General features: G+C 37.4%; 1 protein-coding gene across 3 annotated transcripts in view; it reads left to right on the plus strand.

The window, feature by feature from the left end:
- Positions 1–25,630, plus strand: part of ZMAT4 (zinc finger matrin-type 4) — a 451,010-nt gene that overhangs the window by 65,061 nt on the left and 360,319 nt on the right. For all 3 annotated transcript variants that reach the window (XM_079142182.1, XM_079142183.1, XM_079142184.1), the window contains exon 2: positions 6,574–6,679. In XM_079142182.1, the coding sequence (XP_078998308.1) occupies positions 6,578–6,679 (102 nt within the window). In that variant the 5' untranslated portion in view covers positions 6,574–6,577. The remainder of the gene's footprint in view (positions 1–6,573; positions 6,680–25,630) is intronic.

A 25,630-nucleotide genomic window follows, 5' to 3' on the forward strand; every position in this document is an offset into this window, starting at 1 on the left:
GGCAGGGCATCCAGAGCCTTCTTGAAGTGTTGGCCCACATGGAAGGGTAGCAGTGAGTCCTAATCTGAGAGTGGTCAGCTTGCAGAGGTCCAAACTCTTTATGGAAGCAGAAGCAGAATATTGAGGAAGATGTTAGTGGGATTCCAGCTTGGTTCAGGCATACACAAAGAAGGTAGTTGGGGCACTGAGGTCAGAGGCAGCTTCCAAGGCTTCATTCACCTGGACAGTCTGGCTTTTATGGCCCCATCATATTCTATGTAGGATGTCTACTCTTGACTTTCATTTTAGTAGTTTTTAGTATCCGTAGATTGAGGAAGTAGAAAACAGACTGATGGCCTGTCCCTCACTGAGGAAGGCAGACCAGGGCAGAAGTTAAACTTGTGTGCATAGGACTCAGCCCTTGCTTTAAAAACTGACCACCACATAGATTGTGGTGACCTGTGGGCAAGTAACTCAGCCCTTAAAACTTTGTTTTCTCATGTATAAAAGGAGGTTGGTGTTTCTACAAATCTCTTTGAGGGAATTAAACCAGGTGATGTGCATATAATAAGGCCCTGAGTGCAAAACCCAGCTCAGGCAGCACTTAAGAAAAATATGCCTGGCAGGTCAGGAATTTTTGCAAGGAGGAAAGCACACCTGAGGCCATCTTTAGAGGAGACACAAACCCGATGCTGAAGAGCTCACAATGTCACAATGAGTGGTAATTGGGAAATTCAGAACCCCTGTTCTAAGGGCAGGAGGAACTCCTTGGTTGAGGATGACATGAGTTTTAAATACTGTCCTTAAAGGAATAGTGAGGCAAGAGAGTGGGTGGAAGGCAGGTTATTAGAGCTCCTGGATGAACTTTCAAGTGAAAAATGCCCCAGTCTATGACAAAGCCTGACTCAGTGGGTCCCTAAGGCAGGGGCTTCTGCCTACTAGAGAATGGGATAGTGGAGATGCCACCCAAGAAGCATGATTGCTGTGGCTACCTTGGAGAAGCCACAGTGAGTGACTGTGTGCTCAGATTGGGCCTCTGCCAGACTTGGATGACATGTGCTTCTCCTGTGTATCCTTGGGGTGCAGGTTTTGGGACAATGAGCACTAATGGGAGGGACAGAGGGTGGGTCAAAGTTGTAATCAAACTCTCTGCTCCTATCAGCACCTTCTGGAAACAAAAATAGATTTTAGGCATTTTATGAAGTGCTGGGTCTTCATAGGCACAAGGCATGCATATCAGCTGGCAGGAGGCATTGCCAGCTGCATTTCAGTGGAAACAGGCCGTTTCTGAGGATTATATTGTTAATACAAAAGACTATAATAGCAATGAAAGCTATGATTTCAGTACACCGGCTCTGTTATCTTCCCTCTTAGCTTCCAATATAGTTCTATTTATTTCTCTTCTTAAATATTTACAGCATCATTCCAAAAATAAGAATGACAAAATAAAGTTAATAATATTACTAATAATGGTGGAATGGTGGTAATATTGGCTTCTTGAGTGTCTGCCATGTGCCACCGTCTGTTTGATGCTTCATGTACATCATTTCTAATCCTCACAATAACCTTGTGAGAACTTTTAACCTCTTTCACAAGTGAAGAAACCAAAGCTCAGAGGGAATGGGATATGATGAACAATCTAGTTGGTAAGCAACCAGACCTGAATGGGAATTAGCATCTTTGTCCTCTGAAGAGCCCTGCATGGGTTTTGAGATCTCTGGTGAAAAGTTATTTTCACACCATCAGAAGTAGAATGAAATGAAGAACACTAGTCTTTTCTATGGAGCCCCGGGTTTCTCTTGAGGAGGTAAAAGGAAGGCTTCAGTTGTGAGAACCCTGAAAAAGGCTATTGGTTGCATATGGAAATTATTTACGACTAGGCTCTTTTCCCTTAGTCTCTCCTTCCTCCATATAAGTCTTGAGTTTTTTTTTTCTGATGTTTTTCTGCCCCCCATGTTGTATTTTATCCCAAATTAGCTCTGCCACTACCCATCCTGTGTATCTTCTTATGCCTATTGGTAATAAGATTTTTCTCTGTAGCATAGAAGAGAATTGCTTCTGAGTTGAAACCCATTCCCCTCCCTGCTAATCCTACCCATCCTCAAATTTTCAACTCTTATACAATGTACAGGAAGAGTTCTTGATAATCCCTTCTGTCTTCTCCAATTTTCAAGCACTTTTCACCTGTAAAATTACACTCGCTATTATGATTTAAATGTGGTAACCCCCCACAAGCTCACGAGACAATGCAAGAAGGTTTAGAGGAGAAATGATTGGGTTATAGCCTTAACCTAATTAGTAAATTGATCCCTGATGGGATTAGCTGAGTAGTAATTGGAGGCAGATGGGGTGTGACTGGAGGAAGTGGTTCATTGGGGGTGTGGCTTTGGGGTGTATATTTGCATCTGGAGAGTGGAGTCTCTCTTTGCTTCTGATAATAATGTGAGCTGCTTCCCTCCTCCACACTCTTCTGCCATGATGTTCGGCCTCACCTCAAGCCCCAAGAAATGGAGCCTGTTGTTCATGGATTGAGATCTCTGAAACTATGAGCCCTTAAATAAACTCTTTCTCTTCTATGGTTGTTCTGGTCAGGTCCTTTAGTCACAGCTGCAAAAAAAGTTGACCAAAACACTTGCATGCTGTATCTTAGGTACTGGTGTGTGTGTGTGTGTGTGTGTGTGTGTGTGTGTGTGTGTGTGTTCTCATTTACTAGTTCAAGAAAATTTGGAGTCTGGCTGCGCCTTCTATTATCCCTGAACCTCAAACATGGTAGATTCTCAATAACCCTTATGGAATAAAAAGTTAATAGCCTCTATATTTACTTCATTTATTATATCTAGGTGCACATTTGACTTTTACACTGTCACTGCTACCCACAATAATGGATCTACTGAAGAATAGACCCCTGGGACAGGAAAAGAGAATCTGATCAGACTTTAGTACAGCCTCCACTCTGCTCTGGACCTTCTAACTAAATTACATGTGGCACTGTCCTCTGTGAGTTCTGAAGACTGACAGAGAAATTATTCAAGTCCTCCATGGTTGCTTTTGAATGCACTTTTGAAATGTTCTGGGGTTGGACAGCAACAAGAAAGCATTTTTTTTTGCATATCAGGTTCAAACTCAGGAAATTAGATTCCTTTCTTCTCCTATTCTTGTCTCCATGCCCATGTCCCAAGATCTTATGGTATTGTACAATAAGCATGTTCCTAGTGTGGATGTCACCATACATTGGTTGTGATGGAAGAGTGTGAATTGACCAGCTGCTGGTTGAGGCAAGGACTCATCAGGACCATGGATAAGGCTAAATAGAAGCACTGTCTGTTTTGCCTTTATTTTTCTTACCATTTTTCCTATGCTGAAAACCAGAGAGGTTGAGATTCTCATTCCAAACAAACTAGGAGAGGGGAACTAGTGGCAACTTTCCCCCTGAGAACTCCAGGCTTTGAGTCATAAATCAGACTCTGGTTGTCTAAAGCGACCTACATGGAGAGAGTTCTCTTCCTGGAGGAAGGTCTTATGCACAAGCCAGGCTGACACTTGTCCACTAATTGCCTCCCACTAGAATTCAACTTACTAAAGTATTTCATTCATGTCTCAGGTTTCAGAAGGGCCTTTATTGCCTTTTTTATTACATATGGACTTGTTCAAATCAATATTCTTATATAAAACTGTGGAAAAAGCCATGATATTTTCTCTGCCTTTGAATTTTTTTTTTTTTTTTTTTTTTTTTTTTTTTTTTTTTTTTTTTTAGTATACACATTTTATATTCTGCCTTTAAAGCTATTTCTGCAGCACAGCTGCTTTACCGAGACACAGACTCCTACGGGCCTCACTCGGTCCATCGCGTACCTTGAATATCCTTTCACAGTGTTTGATTTCTGCAGTTGGTTGTATAATGAGGAAGGAGTGTACAGGGAGTTTGGAGATTCCTATTAACCAGGTCACCCATGAATCTATCTTCATGCTCTTCTTTATTAGAAATAGCAGAGAACACGATCATATTTAAACACAACCACTTATAGAAACTTGGTTTTAAAAATATACTTTACTAAGTTTTCTTTTCCCATTTGACATTTCAAAATGTTGTACTACATTTTCTCATCATCAAAACTCCTTTTCTCCATGTTCGTTCTGGGATGTGAGTAGAGACCACGACAAATGGCCGTTGATGTTTGGATGGTCATCTGGATTTGTGCTCCTCTTCCCCAGGTAGACTCTCTCTGGAGTGCCCCATTCTGTTCCAGGCACTGCTTTAGAAGATGGTGAAATAGAAAACAAGATGATGAAGCAGAGCAGGACTTGGGAATAGATAGGAAAGAGTCGTCTTCAAAAACCTGAAATATGTCTCATGAAAAAGGGAGAATAGAACCATTGTGTGCTGAATCTAAGACAATTCATGAAAGCTACGGTGTGACGGATTTTGATTCAACCCAAGAAAAAACTAACAGTTAGAGCTTCCATCCTCTCTGGAACAGGTTGCCTCATGAGGGAGTAGTGACCCTAAGGCATGGCAGGTGCTGGACTCCAGGCCAGCTGAGCCATCTGCCAACAATGATGCTTCCAGAAATAACATGTCCACATCAGCTGTGAGACTCAGTGGTTTTAAGTATCTGGCATGATTATTGGTTGCTCTGAGTACTGAAAAATCAGAGGTACTTACTATTGTCTTTCAGGAGAAGAATCTATTTTTGAATTTTTGAAAACAAATGCCCTCTGAATGGAACATTATAGTGAAGCCATAGAAAGAAAGAGAATTTCCAGTTGTTAAGGAAACAGGATTTTATTGCAGACAGATACTGTACTTACACGGCTTAACTATTTAGAGGGTTTTAAAAGTCACTTTAAATGGACCACAGTTCTTACATTGGGTTGCATTGCTTAGGTCTTGGTCAATATTTTACCAGCAATATGATTGTCATTAAAAATATGATAACACTTCCTTACAAATGCAGAGAATTTTAGACTTTATATAGTGCCTTCTTATATATTTCTCTATTTGATCTTCACTGAAATTTCTGAGGAGGCATGTAAACTATTTCATCTTGATTTTTATGGGGAAAATTGAGGCATGAACAGTTGAGTGACTCACTCAACATCACCTGGTTTCATTAGACCTGGAATGGAGTTGATATGTGGAAAGCGAAATCATGCAAGAGGCAGTATTTCTTCCTATCCAGTAGCCATCAATGTGATCTTGGACAAGCTTACAGGTGAAACAAAGGCACTGGAATAAGAATGCCAATGTGCATACCACATTATTGCTATCTAAGTTTCTCTTGCTTCTCCAAACAGACTGCTGTCTGGCACAGATTTTACTTTTTACCTGGCATACAGTAGGTGAAATGGAGTGGAGTTTGTGGGCATTCTGATGCACTGGTGTGTGTTTCTGAGTGGTAACATGACCCTCAGCTGCTATAAGACACAATTCTGACAGATCACTTTCACAAGCATGGGATCCTTGGCTACATTTTAATGTAGGGTTTGTAATCGGAGGATATGTCTATTTACCCTTGTGGGTTCAGTTGTGTGGACTGGTGAAGGTGGCTTTGATAGTGTTTGGCAACCCTAAGTGTGTAAATTAGCATGTAACAGTCTCCCAATGTAACAAGGTATGAGGTTGCAAAGAAAGTCGTAGTTTAGTCTATAGTTTTTAATTTCATATATGCAGTTATTGAACTCAAAACTAAATATTATATTGCTTATAAAACTCTTGATGAAGAGTGTGTTTCTTGACTAAAAAGCAGAGTGTGCATTATGATTACACAAATGGTGTGAATCTACATTGTGTACAACCATAGAAATGAAAAGTTGTACCTCATTTGTGTACAGTGAATCAAAATGCAGTTTGTAAAAATAAAATTTAAAATAAATAGACAATTTCAAAAGCATATTTATCTATAATCTCTGAAATATAACTGATATTAAAATTTTCCTAAAGCTTCTTAGAATGTTTTCTATGTATCTATATTTAAAAATAAATTCAGCACCATGTTCCACACGCTTACTGTAAATCTTTTTTGTTATTTATGGTAAACTTTTTAAAATTATTTTTTAAATTTTTTACAGACTGCATTTTGATTCATTGTACACAAATGGGGTACATCATTTCATTTCTATGGTTGTACACAATGTAGATTCATACCATTTGTGTACAAAATTTTTTATATAATTAAATATTCTCTCAAAAGGGATTTGACTTGAATTTGGATTTGGGAGTCACATCTTGTTTTACTGTGTGGATGTAACAAAATTCCTTTGAGCTGTTTCTTATTGTTGCATATAATGGATGCTTCATAATATTTTCTTAATATACCTCACATGTATATACCCTCTCACATAAATCCTTGACCAAGAATTAAATACATGTCTGGTTTGTTTGAACAGAAAAACTAAAGCTAGATTCTTATTTTTTTAAGGTACCAACAACCCTACTGGGAATTTATGAAACAAGTATGAACTATATACTTTTATAGTTAGTCCATAAGATAACTTCAATATTTGTAGAGACTTATACTGCACTTCTTAAATGCCTTGCATGAACATCAAAGCCATGGACTCACTTTTCTTTTCTTTTCTGTTGATTTCCTTTAGCCTGATGAAGTCCTCCGATATTGATCAGGATTTATTTACAGACAGTTACTGCAAGGTGTGCAGTGCACAACTGATATCCGAATCTCAACGCGTGGCCCATTACGAGGTAAGGACAGCTTTGCCCACTCAGGCCTCAGAGTTGTGGTCATGGAACCTGAGGATACTCCCTTCTGGACTTGGGGTGGATTTTCAGAACCACAGAGTGTGAGCCTGTATGATGTGAGGTCAGGCCGTGACAGATAAATCTTGTCTATGTGAGGTAGGAAGTAAGGGGTTAGGCATATCATTCTCAGACCATAGCTGCTTCCTAGATTTATTTACTTATCTGTTTCCCTCCCTCCCTTCCTTCCTTCCTTCTTTCCTTCCTTCCATTCTTTCTTTCTTCTTTCATGTGTGACTCATTTCCTAGAAACTTCAAGGATTTTCTCTATTTGTTTTATCTGTCATTACTCATCCTTGATATTTTGTTCAGGAATACATGGCAGGGTGTGTTAGTCCCAGCTCCTCTTTCCACCAGTGACCCTGAAGATAAGCTCAAAGGCTTTCCTTAATCATTAGAGGGAAACATGGCAGATGAGACAAAGGCACTGGAGACCACTTCATCCCCTCAAATTTCTTCCACTTGGTGACTGATGTCTTAAATATGTGGCTCAGAATGGAGACAACCCCTGCAGAGTTATAACAAAGTTGGGAAGTCCGGTTATTCTTGAAGGGCATAATATAGGAGCTTTGACTCTTTAGGATGGAAGAATTGGCAGCTACTTTTTGTTCCTTTTTTGGGAACAGAGGCTGAGGGAAGAGAGGTTGTTCTGTGTCCCTGGAGGGAATGAGGTACTATGGGTGGAGGAAAGAGAAGCTACTGGTCTCAGGATGTTGAACACTGCAGGGTGTAGTCTGTCTTTCAGAGTCCATACACCAATGGGAATTTGAGTTTTCAGGTGTAACAACTTGTAAGCAATTTTAGATTGGAGGGCTTGTCTAGCAATTTTGTTTTTGTGATGATTCTGACAAATGCTCATCTGTCACTAACCAGACTCCTCTGGACCTCAGATTCTGTGAACCATGAAAATGACAATAGTAATAACACACACATACACACCCAGAAAGATAATAATTGTCTGTGCTTTCTCTTTAGGGTTTTGTGCTGCCTAAATGAGACCAATTGAAATAGTATTTGTGGAAATTTTTAGAAGGTGTAAAGTATCCTAAACATGCAAATTATGTTATTAGTCATTATTAAGTCATTTGCAGAAATATTTGATGAAGTCAAATAAAATTTACCCTTTAGAGAAAACTTTTAAAGTCAGCATGAACAAAAATGAGTACAGTTTCCCTCAGGATTGCCAAGAGATTGGTTTCCAGAACCCCCTGTGGTTATCAGAACCTGCAGAACCTCAAGTACCTTATATAAAATGGTGTAATACTTGCAATAAAACCTATACACAGGCTCTCATATGCTTCTTTAAGTAATTTCTAGATTGCTTACAGTCCCTCATAAAATGCCTGTATTTCTCTTTGTTTGTATGGATTTAGCATAGTTTCATCTTGCAGCAAATTCAAGTTTTGCTTTTTTTGAATTTCCTGAACCACCTCCCCAGTTCTTTCTGTCTGTGATTAGTTGAATCTATTGATGCGGAAACAATGGATCCAGAGGGCTGGCTATATTCTTTTGTCAAGAGGGAAGCAAGTATTGAAAGAAGTATATGTGAACTTAATCATCTCAGAGGGAATCAGTCCATTTATTTTGAAATTAAGAACTTTCTAATTTCTGCAGATATTGCTTTATAAACACATAAGGTTTTATTAATATGAAATCCCTAGTTAAAAATTGGGGGAATTTGTCCCTGCTCTGAAGTTACATATCCCCCTATTAGTCCTTTTCTAGCCTTTTTGTGTTTGTTTTTAATCATCTTTCTAGATTCCTAAGGACCAAAACAAAGTTTTATTCATTTAATCTTCTATAGTTCCTGAAACACTATAGATGTTCAGTTAGCATTTGCAGAGTGAATGGATGTGTTACCAAAATATACAATGGTATCTTCCAGTATTTGGTTGTTTATGTGAACCAGACAAGTAATGTCACAACACTGAGAGCAATAACTGATATTTCTAAGGAAAAAAAAATTTATCTTACCTGCTCAGTTACAACTTTAGTTATTTGATTTCAAATTTTTAACATTCTGTATCCTTGTAGCATTATCTGGAGACTTTAAAGAATGTATTAGTATTTATTGACTGTACCATAGATAGAATAAATAATTTATTTGCTTCATTGCAATTACATCAGATCAGCAATTAATACATTGTCCGGCAACATTAAATAGGTTCCCTTGAAATGTAGCAGGAACTCTGAGTGATGCTTCCTTCATCTCCCAGCAGAGGTGTGTGTGTGGGGGGTCTTCCTTCTCTAAGAAATAGCCTGTGTGTTCTTGCTGCAAAGCTGCCCAGGTTGTGAAAATGGCAGTCAGAACTGAGGAGACCTATGCCTGTCTCATATCTTCTAACTCAGCTGGGACACTTCCTTCAGTGTCACTTCCTCATCTCTAAGAGAATGGCTTATAATTTTATGCTCCCAGATGCAATCAGATCCTCCCTAAGACCTTTTGAAAACTGATATTCTGATTCTATCTATCTATCCCTTTCTTCTGCTCACATCCTTTGCTGAAATTGCACATAAAGTGAGACTATTCAAATTGAAATCCCACTCAATTCACTGAGAATGTTGTCGCACTTACTCTCAATGCCCTCAGACTGATTTATTGTTTCAGCCTGACTTCACTCTCCAGTTCAACTTGATCATATTCTCAGTTTCCCTACGGGGCAAATTAGTGAGAATCCACTGTGCACTTTCTGTATGTCCAACAATATTACTGTTAGTTATGGTAGGGAATTCCGAACCTATATGAGAGATAGTCTCTGTCCTTAATAAGTTCATCAACTTCATTAAGAAGAAAAAATGCAGATGTGATGCAGATACTTGTGTGAGTACTGCATATGAAATCTGTAGAATTCTTCAGCCTGCTTCTGTGGAGCTTCTGATTTCATTTGATACAAACCAAGGTATAATTCTTTTTCCATTTGGCTTCCTGATGTATGCTCCATCATGCAACTAACTTTTTAGATCTTTGCATATTCCAAATTCCAAAGAGTGAGGTATCAGGAAGAGCTAGTATGGTCAAGAAAGAATTGTAGGGGACTATCATTTATCTAGGCTTCAAAAGACGGGTTAGTTTAGGGGTTGCAGGAATGAGAAACATCTCATCTGCAAGGAGTATTGAAGAGGCTCACCTGGAAAGTGTGTTAGGGAAGGGGGCAGGCAGCAGTGTGTATAGAATGGAGTGGTTAGGGTGTTAAGAAAAGGGGGAGTTTGGACCCTTGTTAGCCTCTTTAGCATCTGGGAGCATAAAATTATAAGTGAGCATTTCTAAATGATAATCATCTAGTGGTGATAAGGGTGTATTTTTGAGGAAAAGAACAGCCTTTGATATAACTTTAGCCATGAAACTACTGTGCTAGTATTCTGAAGTAGGAGAGAAAAGCAAATGGGTTAATGCCTAATAGCTGCATGCCCTATTTAACAGGCTGAATCTTCATACAAGAGGACAGAAAAGCCTAATATATTTCTAATTGATCGAACCCTTCCATGCTATACTTTAAAAATCTCTTTTTGCATATGTGAAAAAATCCCTGGGAAATATAAGAACATTATTACTTTTCTTACTTGCTAAGCATTAATAGCATGCTAATGTTTCAGTGGAAAATATAATTAGATGTTGCTCTGTTTACTGGATGAATAGTCTGGAATCAATAGAACAAGTAGACATAGACACAGAAGGAAAGAGAAAGCTTTCAAATGAGAGTTCCTGAATGTTTTGGAGACTGGAAATAGTTTCCTGAGGAGGCCACTTGAGTACTTTGCTGTAGTTTCAAGTGGCTAAAGAACAATTTCCTACAAAGGGAAAGTGCTGCTTGCATGAGTGAAGGGGTGGCTTCCTGGCATGTAGAATGAAGAGAAATTGTACAGGGCAGATCACAAGAAATGGAACCAAAAGGATAGACTGTCTATATATCATATGCTACCATATGATATATATATGTATATATAGTGTGTGTGTATATGCAGTATATGCATACATGTGGGTGTGTGTTTTGTAAGTATATACATATATATGTAAAGCCCAGGGAAGAAAATAGATGGGCAAATCTGAAAGGACAGTGAAAAGGAATTCTTGTTGGATAGGTCCCATAATGCCACATGATGCAGCTATAAGTGTGGCAGTTTCTATTGCTTGTCTATTCCTGTGGATTCTAATACCCCTATGTTGCTGTGTCACATATCTAATTAATTAGATTTTGCAAAATCAGTGCCATAAATATCCTGGTACATCCAAACAAAATTGTAAGTTTTCTGAGGCAGGTGGGAGTCATGCAGTGAGCATTTATTCCCATAGCACCTGACATAGAGTTTTGCTCCCTGGCACTTATAGGTTGATGAACTGGCTGTGTGGAGAGGGGTGGCTGGAGGAGGAAACAGGGTAGTCTTAGGGTCTGCACCATAAGAAGCATTGTTATGTATTGCAAATCCATCTCTACTTAGGATCTGGGTTTCAAGGTATAGATGGTGGTTTTGTTTTTGTAGTTATGGAAAAGACAATTCTCCAACCCTTTGGGAAACACTTTTGATATCTCTCACTCTTGATGCAATGTCAGTCCTGGTGAACATAGCCTATCAGTCCACCTGGGAATGGTAGACTCCACTATTGTTTTCTCATCAGTGTAGCAGCAGGCACATTGGACCTAGAGAGACATGCCGAAACAGATTGTTCCTATTTCAGCAGTCCTGATTGCCTTCCAACAGAACTTTGGCTGTCTCTAGCTTCTATTTAATCCAGGGAACAGCCAAAAGGACACTTTATGGCTTCTGTAGGTCCATTCGGAGATGAGATGTAGGTGTTGTGTGGGTAGTGACAATGAGGTGAAGGTCCCTACCATGTGCAATTGAAGTTTCATGACCTCCAGAAGTGACAAATGCCTTTATTTCCTTCTCTCACAGTGTCTCCTATCTTCTTCTCAACTTTGCTTATTCTTTTGTCTCATTGCCTGAGTAAGCATACAGGTTGAACAACTCCTTTCTAATGTATGTGAGTTATGAGCCCTATATCAAGATGTGCTTCTGTAGCTTATTGGTCCTGCAAGGTACAGCACTAACTGGACTTAAGTACAATGTGAACTCGCTGGGTCCACACCTACCCTAAGGTTTTCAGCTGAAGTACTCCTGCAGATTCAAGTACTAACTGGGTAAATGCAAAGCCAGGTATTCACAGCAGAATTTCTGGGGAGATGTCTTCTTTTCACTGTACCTTGGGATCATTGTTTCAGTCTCCTCAAATATGTTGACATGCCTAATTTCTCCTAGATATTGTTAATATAATTATTGGTGCATTTGCTAGACTAAAGTAATTTTTATTTTCTTTCATCATGTCAAATGATGCCAACCTATCTCTGACTGCTTGCTAGTCTATACCTTTGTTTCTTTGACTATTTCATTGAGGATGCTATAAAATTTATAAGTATTTTATGTATTTTTTTGTTTTATTCCAGCAAGTCCAGCATGGTCATCTTACCTTTTATTAGTTACAACTTGTCAAAATAATTCACTAGAACACAAAATGAGCTGCTAGTGGAGAAGCTATAATAAAGGAGACAGTAGTAGGCTGAAGAGCACTCAACTCAGGACAACACACACATTGGCACACCACTGTTGATGGTGTGCTTAATGCTCATTGACTAAGAATATGTAGATGTGCTCTACAGCATGAGCTCTCATTTTCTGAGCACACATGATGTGCCAGTTATAACCTCATCAGTGAATTAATCCACTTTGTGGATTAAAAATTTGAATGGATGGATGGTCACACTAGGCAAGTTGGAGTGTGACTGGAGAAAGTAGGTCAGTGGGGGGCATGATCTTGGAGACCCTATCTTGTCCCTGACTCCTTATTTTCTTGCTCTGCTTCCTGGTTGCCATAAATTGAGCAGCTTCCCTCCACAATAACCTTCTGTCATGTTGCCTTACTTCAGGCCCAGAACAATGGAGTCAGCCCACTGTGGACTGAGACCTCTGAAATGTGAACCCCAAATAAACTTTTTCTCCTCTAAATTGTTCTTGTCAGGCATTCTGTTCACAATAATAAAACTCTGACTAGCACAGGATCATAATATCTTTATGATTCTCTCAATAATCTGGGAGGTTTATGATTCATTTTCTTTCAGAAAGCCCCATGTGTCCATAACCATACAATGCTCTTCTAGACACAATTTCAAAGCTATGTATTTAATGCTTCTTAACCTTGAGATTAAGTTAAAATTTTTAAGATTGAAAGGCCACACCCTTAATCTGATTTTTACTAAAATCCCATCGTGTTCTACTGAAAAGTCTTGCTGTGTCCACAACACTTAATGTCTTCTAAAATGCCATTTATCACTGTTTGGTGTCTAGAAACAGTTGTCAAATGACTTTTCCAACTCTCTAGGTACAAAATTTTTGGATTATCTCTATTCTGCCTGCTAATGAGTCAATTACACTCTAAGCTTTCTTTTTTCTATGAAGAATCTAAACAAATGCCAATAACAGAAAATTAGTAACAAATAAGATTACATTCAAGTGTTCTACTCTTCTTCCTTTCCTGGTTTTTCTAGAACTATCTACACCTCCTAGAATAGAACTATATGCTCAAGTGGCAGACAGTATGCTTTACAAAGTTTACGGGCAGTAGTTTTGCCAATATTTTGCCACTGTACTGTATAGCTTAGATATGCAATATCTGTACCCTTCCCAATTACCATCCATCTGCTAAGCTAATGTCATACATTTATGCTTTTTTTTGTTAAGAATGCTCCCAATTTCTACATAAGAAAAAGCAGGTAACTGTGCTAAGGATCTCAGCTCTTAGAAATAAAACCTTATTTCTTGTTCACATTATAGCCCATTGTGTGTCAGTAGAGGAAGATTTTGTGCCACAAAATTATTTAGAACTCAAGCTGTCAGAGGAACCACCATCTTTGCTTCTGACATTTCCCTGAACATCAAAATCCAGCTGACATCTGGGGGACTAATGGGGAGTTTGGAGGAATGCATGGGACTTCTTAGGGGACAGGACTGGAAGTGGTAGTACTGTATCTACCCACATTCCACTGACCAGAACGCAGTTCCATGTTTTCTTCTTGTGGTAAGAGAGGCTGGGAAATAAGAATTCTCTGGGTGATCAGGAGAAAATCAAAACTGCTTGGTCTGTGTGTGATGTCGTGGGGTCCTAGGGATTAGGATCTGCCTTAGGGATGTTGGGGATGGAGAGTGGGGTTGAAGAATAAAGGGAAGAGATCAAAGGCTGTGATTCCCTACAGGAAGTGGTCTTAGCACATCAAAGCAACTGAAAATTGAGTGGCTGGGGGCTGCCATGAAGTAGATTCCTGTTTGTTTAGAGTGCCATGTAGAAACAGAAGCCATTAGCATGCTGTTTGTATGAGAGACAAAGAAACAACATGCTACTGAATTAGGATTTTTCTGCCTTTCTCTTGACTTAATTCATCAAACACAAATGATTTTTCAGTTGTGAGTTGGAGCCTGTGTGCTGAGAGGTATTGTGGGATTCCTCTACGTGGCACCTTTGCCAGGCCCAGCAGTCTCCCCAGCCTTGAGCTCTGTGGCCTTCCAGTGGTGAACAGCCCACTCCATACCAATCACTGTGCTGGGGTGTATAAATTTGTGAATGTCTAATCTTTTTTCCTCCACATTTTATTCATTTTTTTGAAAAGGCAGTAATTCATGTGATTGAAAATTGAACTAAAAGGATGTAGAATATGAAAAGTCTACCACTTCTTCCTGTTTCTTAGGTATTCAGGTCTTCTCAGATAAAACCAGTGTAACCGGTTTTCTTTGAAATATTCTATGCATGTGGATGCAATTTAATTTTTTCTTTCATATATTTTTCACCAATGGAGATATGCCATATTTTTTATTTAAAATTTGTTTTAATTGTGGCATAGAGTTCCATTATATGGTCACATCATAATAATATAATTTATTGACTGATAACTCCTTGGTAGACTTGATAAAACTCCATGTGATCACTTGTTTAGTAAATTGCAGATCAGTTGCTTCTCAGATTCCAGCTTGTACAAATTGGTTATTGACATTGATGATTTTTCTCCTGGTTTATCATCCCTAGCATTCACTTAGAAACATATGCATTCCTGACCTCTAAGTAACTAAGCCATCTGGGATTGTTAATTTTTTCAAAAAGATATTAGCAGGATTTCCTGCTAATAATGCCTTATGGTCTAAGTAGGTGGAATTGAGAGTTGATCTAAACCGTGTATCTTTGCTTAAATTTCTTTTGATGCTCAGAGGTATTGAAATAGCATGCTCTTCTTTCTCTCTGATTTCAGAATTTAAATTAATTTTCTTATGTTTTACTAAGATATCTGATTCTGAGTAGAATTTTTCTAACTCTGAATTGCATCACTTTATCTCAGGATCTTATATATTCGTGATTGTATCTGGTCAGGAAGTAATTGGTCAAGTTCTTTCTTCCTGAACCTGCTGCCTCACCCTCTCTATCCATCCCCACCCAACCCCTTGTACCTATTCCCCCCACTTTTACTTGGTCTTTACATAGTACCCCTGGCTAGTTGCTTTAAAGGATCTATTCTAACCTTGGAGTTATAACATTTGCCCCTGACTTGGGAAGTCATCCTGGCTTCTGGTCCAGGAAACCCTACCCATTCTTGTTTTTCAGTATTTCTATGGTGCTATTCACACGTCAACAATTCTCTCTTCTATAAACTCCTGGATCTGCCCAAACAATGCTTCTTATCTTACTGACCTGACCGGTTTTCTTTGGCCCTAAACTCAGCTCCCATCTTTGACTACAAGAAACCATTCAGGATGCTATCACTTGCTTTAAAGACTCAAAGTAACTTTTTCTTCTTTTTCCACTTTATGGAAAACTCCTTGCATTCTGTGGGCTCACTTGCTGAATTCCCTATTTACTACCTATAGAAATCTTACTTTATCCTCAGAGTGGGTCAAGCAGGCCTCAGTTATAAAGAGAGTCTTTGGTACACTCAAGGTCAGAAGGCCTGTGTTTCAAATATAGTCTTAGCTAACCCCCCTAACCTTTCCTGATTTTAGTTCCTTCATCTGTAGCATCGGAGAACGAGGTGACTCCTTTCTTTCTATCACCTATCCTCCTGCCCATCCCCTCCCTGCACCCCATGGGTAACCATTTTGTTATATTTGATATGTCTTTTATTTGTACATGATCTTTAAAATGTGTAGATATCTTTGGGGGCATGGATTTTTTAAACATGATTTTTAAAATTTTAGACTAGTTTTAGATTTAAGAAAAGTTTGCAAACTAAGTATGGAAATTTCCATATATCCTTGACCCAATTTCCCCTAATGTTAACATCTTACATTATTCTGGTAAATTTGTCAGCTAATGAAGCATTATTGATGAATTATTATATAACATGCATTATGAAATATTAAGTCCAAACTTTATTCTGATTTCCTTATTTTTTCCTTCAAATCCTTTTTCTATCACAGGATCTCATGTGGGCTTTCACATTACACTTAGCTATCTGTCTCCTTAGGCTTCTCTAGACCAGGACAATTTCTCAGACCTTGATGATTTCTGATGATCTTGACAATTTTGAGAATTAGTGGTTCAGAGATTTGGTCAAATGACCCTCAACTGAGATTTGTTTGGAGTTTTTCTCATGAATAGATTGGGCTATGCGCTTTTGAAGGGGCAGACCACAGAGATACAGTGCCCTTTTTATCACATCATATTAAGGGTACATGCAAACAACATTCTTATTATTGCTGATATTGATCTTGATCCCCTGGCTGACACGGTGTTTGTCAGCTCTCTCCCTTTCCATAGTATACTGTTTGGAAGGATACCGTGATGCTCAATGTAGGCACATATTTTTAATGTACACGAATGTCATTTGATGTGGGATCCATTCTTCTCTATTTGTAACCTGAGTTTCTGTATTTGAAAAGGTAGGAATCCACTCATTTTCTGCTGTACAGTGAACCAGTTTTCCTACCACTGTCTATAATCCATTCTTTCCCTCTTATTTGCAGTTTCATCTTTAGCATATGTTCTTTTTTTGCATGCACATGATTCCAATGTTTTTTCCTGTTTCTGTTTTTTCCCCCTGTTTCTGTTCATCTTGATCTGTTCCAGTTCATACTATAATTAATTATTACACCCTAGTATTATGTCTTGATATGTAAGAATGCAGAATCATATCTCTTTGTTCTTCTGTTGAAGAGTTGACTTATTAGTCCAATGTATATTTTTTTGGTGTGTATAAATACTTGAATAAGTTCACAAATCCAGTTGAAATCCTCATTGAAGATTTATCAAGTTCAAGAATTAAGTTTAAATGAATTGATATCTTTATAGTATCAAGTTCTCTTGAAGCAGCAACATCTATCCTTCTATTCAATTTTTTTTTTTATCCTTCTATTCAATTTTAAAGAAATGTGTACATTAACATTCCAGAGAATGGTGACTTAATAAACATGTAAACCAGGAGAACACATATATATCATCATTGTGTAATTTGGTTCTTAATGTTATCCTTTTTCTCTTATACTCTTCTTTTTCAAGATTTAATCATTATACTTCAAGTAAAGTGTAATCATGTTGAAGAAAGGGTCATGCTTTTAATTTATTTTCTTTCCTCAACTCTGTCTTAACAGAGTTAAGAGAAGCCTTTGTAAATACCAGTTATTTTTTTTTTTTTCTTTAATTAATTGACCTCTAGGAGAAACATCCTAATGGAAGTTTATTTTTCTGGCCTTATTATTTTATCCCTCCATGTTTCTTTCTTTTCCCTTCTTTGCTGATTTGCCTGCTCCTCCCACCTTATTCTTTTTGCCTCCCCCAAGTGAAGATGCCTAAGTGGCCATTTAACTAGTAGCTCACACCTACCTCCATTTATCCAGTAAGGCTCAGCACTTTTTTTTTTTTTTTTGCAATGTGCTATGGTTTCTCTGGGGTTGAGCAATGTAACTTAAAACTCAGCTGTGTCAATAAGTCAAGGTGAATTTTTGGCTTTATACGACTGCAGTCCCAACCCTTAGAAAGATGTTAACATTTATAGTCAAGCTGTCTTTTAAATATCCTGTAATAAAAAGTCAAAATATGCTGTCTTTTTTTTCCTGTTTCGCCAGTAAGCAGCATTTTCATTACCACATTTTCTTTGTAAAGTGCTATAATATTCTTGATTGAAAACTTCATTGTTTTCAGGTATTCCCATAGTAATCTCCTTTGATCTAGAGAAGAAAAATGTTTTATACTCTCAAAAGAAAGATAAGTGCAGTCTCTTTATTTTGCTGGTAGCATGTGTAACTCCTGCCCAGTTGGCTATTATTGCCTTATGTCTTATTTTCAGCCTGTATCATTAGGATGATCCAGAGATGATTTGACTTTTACCCTATCCAAATCTGTATATAATAAACTTTATGATAATGAGGTTTTCCTGCTTTAAAGAATATTTTAATTCAATTTTGTCACTATGCAACAATTGGTCATCAGTTTTCTCTTAACAGTATGTGTGGTAGGAAGTCAAGACCATGTTTGAAAAAAATCATTGTAAAAGTCTAATGCTGAATACACTGAAGGCACTAAACAGGCATGGATGGTACTCTGTGGTTCGAGTACTATAAGAATCCAAGTGTTTTTTTAATGCCTGGCATGCTTGAGATAAGCAATCCTGGTGATAGTATTTGTGAACTAATCAATATTCTGATCCTGTCAAGGAGGAAAAAAGTTTTGAAGTTAATCTGATGTCACTGGGTCTCTATGGAATTTCAAATTTCTTCATGAAATGTTTTCTGAGCAAAGGAATATGAAATCATGTTTATTACACAAGCGCTTTAAAGGCCACATACAGAAGGACACATTGATTAGGGGAGGTTTTCTATATTTAAGTCACCTAAGCAGCATAGGCTCCTAAGAGCTGGGTAACTTGAAGCTATTTCTGAGCATTTTCTTCTGAGTTAGGAGCTTGGTGATGAACAGCTCTGATGTGTCTCTGCATTTTTTTCTTCCAACGTTATTTTTCGAACATCTACATTGTGTAATAGCAGCATAATCGATTCCATTTTCCTACTCTACGGGGATCCCTAGATGAAAAAGACAAAAATTCTGCAATCACTTCTGGTTGGAAGTTTTGACAGCAGCAGAAATGACAACCATACAAATGAGAAGTGTGCATATAGCCTGAGAGAGGCACAGGTATGTGTTATCGGTCCCAGAGAGAGACAATGACTTGTTGAGAAAGAAAATGCAATTTGACTTGTTCTCTATTCAATAAAATGTGAAAATATCTAAAGTATTGCCTGTGTCTTTTCTGTCGATTAAATTTGTATATGCAATATCTTTAACATTTAAAAGGGGAAATGCAATTGCTTCATATGCAGAACAAAGCCCATTTTATGACAGCACATTTCTGAGAAGTAAGGCTGCTCTAATTCAGACTCGGGAAGCCTTGCTTTTCTGTCATTTGGACATTTGTCATTTGTGTGATCATGAGGAACTTGGTATCCATGTCATTAAGAAATAAAGCCATTCTGAATGCCCTAGATTATAAAAAAAGAAAGAAACAAAGCAAAACTCTGATAGTGATGCTTTTTGTTTCCTACCAGGCAGGTTTAGAAGTTTGAAACTCCAGGTGGCTCAGTGAACATTCATATACGAGGTGCTGAGCAGTCCAGTTGCAAAGCATTTAGAATAGTGTTGCTTGAACCTGGGTGCAAGGACACAATCTTGAGAGTCTGCACATTCTTTTAGACTTTCAAATTTTGGGTTTCAGTGATAAATTTTAATGCATATATTTTGCCGATATATAGATGCATTGTTCCCCCTTTCCGTTGGAACAATATTTTTGGAGATTATTAACCTGTTGTTTTTTTTCCTTTGACAAGATTCATCAGATCCTTGAGAATTTTGTTCATGTGAACACTTTAAGGGTTTCTTCTTTTGCTTTTTTTGGAGAAATATTGGTTTAAACTATGCACACAATAGCATATTGGAGCCACCTCTCAATCACCTCTTTTTGGTCTGAGTATTTTAAAATTGTTTTGGTGTGAATAATTTCCAGAGTCATTCAACCAACAATTTAGTTTATCAAGATACTCACTAGATTGATTGATTTAATGATTGATGCATCCATTTTCAAGATATATTGATGTTGCTTTTTTATGGACTTTATTTTTTTAGAGCAGTTTTAGTTGTATGAAAGGTACAGAAATTGTATGAAAGGTACAGAAATTTCTTATATGGTTCCTGTTTCTACACATGTATAGCCACCTCGGTTAGTAACATTCCCATATGCTAAAATTAATAAACCTACATTCTCACATGATTGGCATCCAGAGTCCATAGTTTATATTAGTTAGGTTTCACTCTTAGTGTTATGCATTCCATGGTTTTGGAAAGTTATAATAATGTGTGTCCAGCATTATAGTGTCATATATGGTCATTTCAGTTCTCTAAAAATCTTCTGTGCTTTGCTAATTCATTTCTTGGTCCCTTCTGCCCCTTGTTGTTGTTGTTTTTTAATACATATATATTTTTAGTTGTCAATGGATTTTTATTTTACTTATTTATTTGTATGTGGTGCTGAGAATTGAACTTAGTTCCTCACACATGCGGGGCAAGCTGTCTACCACTGAGCTACAACCCCACCCCGCCTGCCCTACGTTTTTAACTGACTTTTTTTTTTTTTTTTTAATTGTATCTTTAGTTTTTGCCTTTTTATTTTAGCATGTCATATGCTTGGAATGATCTAGTCTTTGGCCTTTCTGGGTTGACTTAGTTTGTAAGAAACCCTCAAATTGCTTTCCAAAGTGGCTGTGCCATTTTACATTCCCACCAACAATGAACGAGAGTTCCCTTGCTCCACCTCCTGACTAGCTTTTGATGTCAACACTCTGGACTTGTGCTGCTCTTTTGCTGCGATGGACTTTTGCTGATTTACAGTATAGGTGTATAGTGATCTCCTTGTTATTTTAATTTGTATTTTCCTGATGATATATGCCTTTGTCCATTTTGTGCTACTACAACTGGACTTCAAAAAAGTGGATGATTTATAAGAAACAGATTTATTTCTTATAATTCTGGAGTCAGAAATTCAAGATTAAGGAGCTGTCTCTAGTGAAGGACTTTTTGCTTTGCTATTACACAGTAAGAGAAAGTTACAATGGGCTGAACTTGATTTTGTAGCAAATCCACTCTTGTGGTAACAAAGCAATTCCGGTGATAATGACATTAATCCATTTTTGAGGCCAGAGCCCTCATGACCTAAGCGCTTCACAGAAGTTCTGTCTGTCATCACAGTTGCATTGTCTAAATTTCTAACACATGAACTTTAGGGGATACATTCAAACCATGTTGCTATGATCTGATGTGAAACGTCTTTTCATATGCTTATTTGCCTTCTGTATATCTTCTTTGGAGAGACATCTTTCAGGTCTTGGGCCTATTTTTTAATCAGGTTGTTTGAATTCTTATTATTGAGTTTCTAGATTTCTTTGTATATTTTGGATAATAGTTGTTTACCTGATAAAGCTTTTTCAAATATTTTCTTCCAGCCTGTGGTTAGTTGTTTTCATGACAATTTCTATTATGGAACAGAAGCTTTTAATTTGAATAAAGTTCAGCTTATTTTTTTTTTTTTTTTTTTCTCTAATAGCTTTGGTGTTAGAACTAAAAAGTCATCACCAAGCCCAAAGTCATCTCAAATTTTTAAGTTATCTTCTAGGCACATCTTAGTTAGTATTTTACCTTTAGGTATATGATTCATTTTAAGTCAATTTTGGGAAGGGTATAAGGTAAGTTCTGTATCTGGATTTTTTTTGTTGTTGTTGTTGTTGTTGATGTCTACTTGTTCTATTTATTGAAAAGACTGTCTTTTCTCCATTATATTGCCTTTGCTCTGTTGTTAAAGATCAGTAGACTCTGTTAGGAGTTAGGAGTATTGCTGAAAGAGTTCATAGAGAATTGGTTTAATTTCTTCCTAAGGTGGGTTTGGTTAAAGTTGCTAATGAACAAAACTGGGTTTGGTGCTCTCTGTTTTGGAAAAAAAGTATTAATTCGATAATCCTCTAAATGAGCAATTTCTTTAATAGTCGAAAGCCTATTCTCATTGTCTTTTTTCCTTGTGTGATTTTTGTCAGATTGTATCTTTCAAAGAGTTGCTACATTTCATTTAGGTCATCAAATCTGTGGACATGGAGTTGTTCATAGTATTCCTTTAATATCCAAGGGGCTAGTAGTGATGTCCCCTCTTTCATTTGTGATAATAATAATTTGTGTCATCTCTCTTTTGTTAGCCTGGGTAGAGGCTGATTAATTTTACTGATCTTTTCAAAGAACCAGATTTTGATTTTGACAATTTTCTCTTAATTTTGTTTCCAATTTCCTTGTTTTCTGCTCTAATTTTCATGTTGTCCTTCTTTAGATTTAATTTGCTTTGTTTTTTCTAGTTTCCTAAAATGTAAGCTTAGGTGATCCATTTTAAATCTTTTATTTTTTATTCCTTATAGTCAATGGTATAGATTTTATTTTCAGTCCTCTTTTCATTGCATATCACAAATTTCAATAATATGTTTTTATTTTCATTTGTTCAAAAAAATTTTTTTTCATTTTTCTTGATTTCTTTTTTGACCCTATGTTATGTATAAGTATCTTGTTTAATTTCTGCATAATTGGGGATTTTTCAATTATCTGTCTGCTTTTGATTTCTAGTTTAATTCCATTGAGGTCTGAGAACAGATGTCACATAATTTCTATTATTTAATTTGTTAAGGTGTATTTTATGACCATACTGTGGTTTATTTTGGAGGCTTCTGTATGAGTTTCAGAAGCATGGGTGTTCTGCTATTCTTGGATGAAGTAGTCTATAGATGCCCATCATATCCAGTTGGTTGAGAGTGGTGTTGAGTTTACCCATGTTTTTACTGATTTTCTGTCTGCTTGATCTGTCCATTTTGGATAGACGCATGCCAAAGATTCCAATTATAATAATGATTCATCTATTTCTCCTTGTGTTTTCATAAGATTTTGCTTCACATGTTTTGGTGCTTTGATATTAAATGTATACACATTAAGGATTATTGCATATGCTTCAAGAAGTAAACCCTTTATCATTATATAATCATTCTCTTTATCCTTAATAACTTTCCTTGGTCTGAATTCTGCTCTATATAAAATTAATATATTTTTGCTTTCTCTGATTAATATTAGCATGGTGTTTCTTTCTGCATCCATTTAATTTTAATCTTTATGTGTCTTTATATTTATAGTGGGCTTCTTGTAAACAATATATGATTAAGTCGTGTTTCTTTGTCCACTCAATCTGCCTCTAAATTTTTGTCCTTAGACCAAGGACATTCGAAGTGATTATAGATACATGCACACTAATATGTAACATGTTACCATTTTCTTATTCTTATCCTTGTTTTTTCTTTCACATTTTATCTTATATGGTTTTGGGGCATTTTATATGATGCCATTTTCTCTCCTAGTTAGCATATTAGTTATATGCTAATGTATATATCATTACTCCTTTTAAGTGGTTGCCCTGGATTTGCAATGTACACTTAAATCAATCCAAGTTCACTTTCAAATAACTCCATGCTGTTTCATGGGTAGTGTGAGTGGCTTACAATACCAAAATTGTCCTAATTCGTTCCACCCATCCCTTGCACCTTCTTTACATATATATTTACAGAATTAAACAAGCTATTGCTATTATTATCTTGTATAAACTGTTATTTCTTAGGACAATTAGAAAAATAAAATTTTAAATTTACCTTCTTCGATTTTCTTCTTGATTTTGTATATATCTGTTATGGTTTGGATGCGAGGTGTCCCCCAAAAGATCACATGTGAAATAACGAAAGAAGTTTTGGAGGAGAAATGATTGTTTTATAGCCTTAACCTAACCTGATGGGATTAACTGAGTGGTAACTAGAGACAAGTGGAGTGTGGCTGGAGGAAGTGGTTAATTGGGGATGTGGCTATGGGGTATATATTTGCATCTGGAGATGCTTTGCATCTCTCTGTTTTCTAATCATCATGTGAGCTGCTTCCTTCCTCCACACAATTCTGCCACAATGTTCAGCCTCACCTTGAGCCCCACGGAATGGAGCCAGCCTTGTATGGACTAAGACCTCTGAAACTGTGAGCCCTCAAATAAACTTTTCTTCTTCTACAATTTTCTGGTTGGGTCCTTCTAATCACAGTGAAAAATCTGACTAAAACAACATCTGAATTTCTGTTCTTTATCATTTTTCTTTAAATTTTTTCATACTTTCAAATATTTGAATAGCTGCTGTCTCTTGTGTATTCGATTCACAAACCATTCAGAGAGTCCTAAGAGCTCTCAGAAGAAAGATTTGTTGGTGAAATGGGACAAATTTGTAAATATGAAATAAAGAAAAAACTGTTTCTTTTCTTGCCTCTTTGCTTCTCTCTTTTACTATCTCTGTCTATATATTGGGAGAGAAGGGTGATAGGGAACGAGAGATCAGAAACACTGTTTCTTATATCTGAACATCATCTGATGGTCAAAGGTAGTATCTATTTATATAGCTATCTAGACAGAAACAGATTAACAGATTCCTGAAGAGATAACCTTGGAGTAGTTGCTAAAAGTAAGATGAGCTGGGAACATGTCCCACTCACCATCCATTGAGGTGATTGGCTTGCAAACCCTTTCTGACAGAAGTACAGTTCAAAAACCTGGAGTGGAAAAGTTGGGGTGAAGAAAAGTCTGTATGCTGCTAAATGTGCTTAAAGTTTAGCCATTATTTTGCACACTGATAAAACACTGTGTTGGCCTGGGTTGAAGCCCTAGGAAGTAATGTTGAGAAATAGCAGGAGGAGCAGCAATGGTAAGGGAAGATTAATCTCAGCTGAGTGCTGCTCTGGGAAAGCAGGGGAGAATTATCTACTTTGTCAGTGAAGTTTTCCTCTGTCAGAGCCACCAGGAGTTGGAAGTGATTGGGACTATCAGGAGGGCAGATGGGGATTTCTGCAGCTCTAAAATGGGGTGGATTTATGCAGCACATGGAAACTCAAGGCAGCTTTTCAAGGTAGAATCAGTCAGGGAGTAGAGATGTTTATTGGTTTCTAAGTGTTTTTTTTTCCCCCTACTTTTCATAAAGCTTGCAAGCAGACCCTGAATAATAAGATGTCTTACCCACTGAAGATTTTCATACATTAACAGCCTGGTATTAGGACCTTGCAACAGAGTCGGGGAGGTTGGCAAGAACACTTTTCACTGTGGGACTTGATAAATAATTTGTCAGAGAAGCAGGATGAGAACATTGAAAAGTTCTTCCTTGGATGTGTTTGAGTCATTAACTTACAGATCAAGTCTCTGAGCACATATGCCCTGGTTCATGGTCATATTCAAATTCTTGAAGACTTTAACTGACCAGGACAAAACACAGGAAGAACCGGTAAAGAGCCTGAAGCAGAAGTCTCCATCCAGATTATTTGGGGTATGTTGTGCCATTTAACTTCCTCTGCTGTGAGGCTATGACTGGGGAGCAGTCAAGACCCTGGAAAAGAGTGGAAGGCCTGAACCCCTGTCTTTGGCCCTCTTAGGAACTTGCCTCAGAGTGACCAGCCAGCACCCTGCTCACGCCAGCCTCTATCAGCTTGCTGTTTAGTACCACTGAACTGTTGAGGAGTGTGTGAATTGTCAGGTGACTCTCTGTCTTATGTGCTTCTCTGCCCAAATCTTATCTGAGGTAACATTTCCATATCCTGAGGACTGTGTCAATCTTAATCTATATATGAATTATATCATTTTATCCTTCCCTTTTAAAAAATATTTTGAAGTGCTTGGAATGGAACCCAGGGTCTCTCACACATGCTAGGCAAGTGCTCTACCACGGAGCTACTCCTTCAGGCTCATTTCATTCTTTTGATAACCCTGCAAGTGGTAGATATCGGGATTT

This window comes from Sciurus vulgaris, assembly GCF_902686455.1.
Source record: "Sciurus vulgaris genome assembly, chromosome: 5".
NCBI lineage: Eukaryota > Metazoa > Chordata > Mammalia > Rodentia > Sciuridae > Sciurus > Sciurus vulgaris.